The sequence below is a fragment of the Lolium rigidum genome, chromosome 3 (genome assembly GCF_022539505.1).
Source record: "Lolium rigidum isolate FL_2022 chromosome 3, APGP_CSIRO_Lrig_0.1, whole genome shotgun sequence".
NCBI classification, from domain to species: domain Eukaryota; kingdom Viridiplantae; phylum Streptophyta; class Magnoliopsida; order Poales; family Poaceae; genus Lolium; species Lolium rigidum.
The window spans coordinates 10,469,897-10,474,724 of NC_061510.1; the positions used below are offsets into that span (position 1 = coordinate 10,469,897).

Below are 4,828 nucleotides of genomic sequence, written 5' to 3' on the forward strand. Positions count from 1 at the left end.
TCTTGACGCGTGATCACATTAATCTTAGTTGGTACAATGAACATATATAGTCTTGACCTAACAATGGTTAGTTAGTTATACTGTTTTTGTGTTCATATTTTGGGGCAGTGGTTGACGGAGCATCCAGGTTACGTCCCAAATCCTCTATATGTGGGGGGAGACTCGCGCGCGGGGATATTCGCTCCACTCCTCGCGCAGATGATCTCAGAAGGTGGAGTGCTATTTGCTACAAATTTATCACTCCTATAAGGTGTTCTCGACATGAGGATATATTCTATTCAAACCTGAACACGCTGATTTTTTTCAGACATTGAAGCTGGAATGATGCCAACCGTAAATCTCAAGGTACTCAGTTTATGCATATATAATTATATATGCTACAATCATCTTAACCACGAATATCTCGATCTGACCTGCTACGATAAAAATATATGCTTAGGGCTATCTGGTAGGTAATCCAAGTACAGGTGAAGGCATTGATTATAACTCGAGAGTGCCATATCTGCATGGAGTAGGAGTAATTTCTGATAAGCTATACGAGGTGATTACTTAGACACGACTCCAGCTCTTGCTCAGTCACGTACTGACCTGCAATAACCTACTAAAGTTTTGCCTATATATGAGTTTGACTAATTCAATGTCTATGTGCGTCCATGTGATGATGTGAACGTTCTTAAGTCCATAATAGAGCACTGCCCAGGAGAAGATATAACAAACCCGAGGAATGCAGTTTGCGCCCAAGATTTGGACAAGTTCAACCAAGTAAGGATAAAACTACTTGGACCTCCCCATCATCATTGGTGTATCAATTCGGTGAAATATGAACGATACGGTTCCCTATTTCGAATAAATAATTTTCCTGTTTTGAATAATTCAGAAATTTATATCATTTTGGTTTATATATTAATATGGTATATTATACTACCGAGAAACTAATTCATGTTTCCCAACAGCTATTTGATCAAATTAATGGGGCACACATTTTATACAAAAACTGCGATCATTTGTCTTCTAGACCAATTAACCTGGCCACAGAAAGAAAGATCCTGAAGGAGGAAACTAGAGCACTGAAAAATCCACCACCTCAGCTACCAATGGATTGTCAAGTAAGTTCATCGTAATATACTCCATTGATGAAAAACTGAAGTCCTCGTGCAATAACAAGAGGATGGTTACTTGTTCTTAATAAAAAAAAAATGGTCTGCCAGATTCCTCTCTGATGTTTTCGTTTTTGTTGAGAATTTCGAGCATTGCACCCTTATCTTTTTTCCTTTTATATCTTGATTTTCTTCTACATACTCATTATATTTCCATTTGTAAGGCGTGTTAGGTTTCGTTAATTAATAATACAAGACTTTGAGCAATGATTATCTTTGCATATGTGTTTTTTTTCAAAATAGAATACTTGCTAATAACTGTGAACTTATATCATGTTGGAATCTTGTATTAATGAAATCTAATACAGGCACATCAATGAAAGGAATGGGTTGTGGAAAATTTGGAAGGCCTAGTATTTTTAGAAGTCTGCTGTACAAATATGTTCTAATATCGCGCCATGAGTTATTTCTGAATCAGGTTATGCATATGTTTTAATCTACAGAACTATGGTAGATACTTGTTATATTATTGGACAAACAATGGCATGACTAAGGAAAAACTTGGGATGAAGAAGGTAAATTACCAAGATAATCCTTGAGAAGTTTTTTTTTACTTTCAAATGAACATGCAATTTCAAGCCAATGTTTAATTCTGCTCTTATACATCTCAATACGCCATGAACTTAGGGAACCAAACATGAATGGGTGAGGTGCCACGAAAATGATCTACCTTATTCTATAGACATAAGGAGTACCATAAAGTACCATCGTAATATGACTTCAAAAGGTTATCATGCCTTGGTATACAGGTAAAAAACTACTAATGTCTAAAGATTATCTGATATAAAAACTGTGCACTTTATGGTTGGAAATGTTCTGTATCACTGAAAACCACAATTTTGCAAAACATTACTTGAATATATATATATATATGGAAACAACATAATAGGATATGCTCCCATGTCCTTACCGATCTACTATTTCGCCATATTTAAGTTATCCAACCTTTCATCTATCTTCTTGCATAGTGGAGACCATGATGCTGTTATACCATTTCTGGGTACACAATCTTGGATACGATCACTCAACTTCCCCATTATGGATGAATGGAGGGCTTGGCATCTTGATGGACAGTCTGCGGGGTAATAATTTTTGTTTAATATGATGCCTAGTTAAATTGCTTATATATTTTTTTTAATGGGGAAATAATAATGTATATGCAGATTCACCGAAACATACTCAAATAACCTGACCTTCGCTACTATAAAGGTAACATACATGTCTCGCTACCATCATTTATGAGAGAACTAAAATGTGAATATCTACAAAATTTACTCCGCTTTAGATTCTCAATTTCAAAGACCATTAAGTGGACACTTTTCTATTAACAATTAAAAACACTCAATTCAATTGATAGGGTGGTGGACACACTGCACCAGAGTACCAACCAGAGAGATGCCTTGCTATGTTTAGTCGTTGGATTTCTGGTGAGCCGCTTTGAGCAGTGTGTATGATTGTTCTATGAGGTAGTGCTGGTAGCACCCAAGTGTATGGCGGTGATACTTGAATGTGTCTGCATGTGGTAATTAATAGTTGGTACCCAAAAGGATGAGGGAGGTACACATTTAAGTGAGTGTGAGAGGTTTTTGTGTTAATCCACAATAGTTTGTGGTTGTATCTTGCATTTACTATGTATTACAAAAGATTGATATTTTTTTCTTTGCACGTTCATTTTTATAGTATCTTTCAAGTAATCTTACGAAATATATGGAGTACTCTGAATCGGAATGTAATTCTATGATATTAATAAGGTGAAAATAACACCACTCTAGTTTTTTTTAAATGGACCATACTTGATGGAAAATTCCAAACTTTTATGAATTTTCAGTATTTCTTGATATTTTCACACATTTTTATCACTTTAAGAAGATTTACTTTTTTTGACACATTTAAGTAGATTTTCTAAAAGTAGTTTAAATTACATATGTGTTACAACCTGCTCCTAAAAATGACAAAAATAATTTTTCTAACACAAGTAGTAATTATATAGAAATAAGACCACTAGTTTTGAAATATTCAACCCATTTCTATGAATAGTCATGCTCGCCATTTTCACTATATTTATAGAAACTGAAAGAAAATAAAAAATATTAAAAACTGAAATCTTTCCGCATGGAGTCCTTTTATGCTTACTAGTTGCGTGAAAAAAATACAAAACTTATAATATGTCAATTTTAAAAATATTTCGGAAAATGAACTATCGTATAACAACACGTTCAGGTTTTCAAGCAAATGAACTATTCATGGCCAATTTGTGGCATAATTTGTTGTAATGCGAAAACAAAGACCGAAATGGAGTTTCCATGTTTTTTGTTTCAAAAAATCATTTTCCAACTTCTATTTGGTTAAATGGTGTTTTTGTCAATCAAGTAGAAAACATACGGTGAAAAATGGACCACCCTAATTTTCAAAAACCTAGACCGTATTGGAAGAAGAATTTCAAACTTCTATGAATTACTAAACTTTATAGCTACTTTGGTGTAGGCCCAACGTACTTATTTTTCATTGGCTCTTTGTCATTCATGGCTCTTGATGCTCTATCCCAAGCTGCTTGCGGAAGTTTTAATATCTCGCGAGGTGTAGGCCCAACGCACTTATTTCCTAACCCTCGCGTAAGATCAACGGGATCGATGTATGGATTTCCCAAATCATCGAAAGCCTCTGATGTTTCATCTTCTTGACGACTTGATTCACCAATTGCGCAGACCTAATGGTATATTGTAGCTTTGTTTTCTTCAGGGTCAGTGACACTGCCATATAGATCGGCGAAGACCTCCCGAATAGAAGTAGATATGTCGACGAAGTCAAAGCTATCGACACTTTCTGAGTCGCTGCTCAGATCCGAGTCTGCATATGACCCGAAGGACATGCCGCTAAACATGTTGGCGAGTTTTCTGCTTGAAGCGGGCTTGGTGAAGCTTGACGACGAAATCTCCACTTCGCCGGACTCGAACGATGATGATGACCCCAAAAAATCGGAATCGATCGCTAACGGTCCCGAAGGAATCGGTACCGCGAGACGATGTGATCCTTGCTTTCCCACGCGAAAGTGGAAACTCCCGAACGTCATCTCCGTCCATCACGTTGCTTGCTTCCGATGATGTTGAAGATGTTGAACGTTCCATCGAGATCAGATCCTTGTCGCCTCCAATCCCCACAGATGGCGCCAATTGACAAGGTATTAACTTGTCAATGCCTATAAGTTGTAGACTAGGATTTCGCGGAAAGTAGAGGGCAAGTAGATCTCGAAGGTTTCAGCCGAAAAGGCACTCGACTGCTAAAAATTAGGGTTATGTTGACAATGAATTGATCCTTTCTTTCTCCCTCGACTCCCTTTATATAGGAGGCGGAGCCGAGGGTTTCGTGACGTACAAGTTACAAACAGCTAGAGACTCTTTGAGTTCGTCCCGTAGAATTACAAATCTCTATTCCTAATATATCTCCAACTTCCATAGAATTGGGCTTCCAGGCTTTGTAATCTTCGGGTCATGGGCCTTCAGTAATCCCCGGGTACCTTATTCGGCAGGCCCATTTGGGATGCCTATGTCACTCGTATTGAGATGTTTTTGGTACCCCCATCTCCAAATCAAGAGAAATGGAGTTGGTATCCTTCTCTTCCTGCCTGTAGTGCCGGTTAATGTACTGATTATCCTCGCCTCCTTCATCTTCCG

General features: G+C 37.3%; 1 protein-coding gene across 1 annotated transcript in view; it reads left to right on the top strand.

The window, feature by feature from the left end:
• LOC124701175 (serine carboxypeptidase-like 7) overlaps positions 1 to 2,828 on the top strand; it is an 11,192-nt gene extending 8,364 nt beyond the window's left edge. Inside the window, exons 4-13 of the mRNA XM_047233227.1 lie at positions 109 to 211; positions 308 to 345; positions 440 to 541; positions 679 to 762; positions 954 to 1,106; positions 1,601 to 1,672; positions 1,785 to 1,906; positions 2,126 to 2,239; positions 2,321 to 2,366; positions 2,515 to 2,828. Of these exons, the coding sequence (XP_047089183.1) occupies positions 109 to 211; positions 308 to 345; positions 440 to 541; positions 679 to 762; positions 954 to 1,106; positions 1,601 to 1,672; positions 1,785 to 1,906; positions 2,126 to 2,239; positions 2,321 to 2,366; positions 2,515 to 2,598 (918 nt within the window). The 3' untranslated portion in view covers positions 2,599 to 2,828. The remainder of the gene's footprint in view (positions 1 to 108; positions 212 to 307; positions 346 to 439; positions 542 to 678; positions 763 to 953; positions 1,107 to 1,600; positions 1,673 to 1,784; positions 1,907 to 2,125; positions 2,240 to 2,320; positions 2,367 to 2,514) is intronic.
• The last annotated feature ends 2,000 nt before the right edge of the window (positions 2,829 to 4,828 follow it).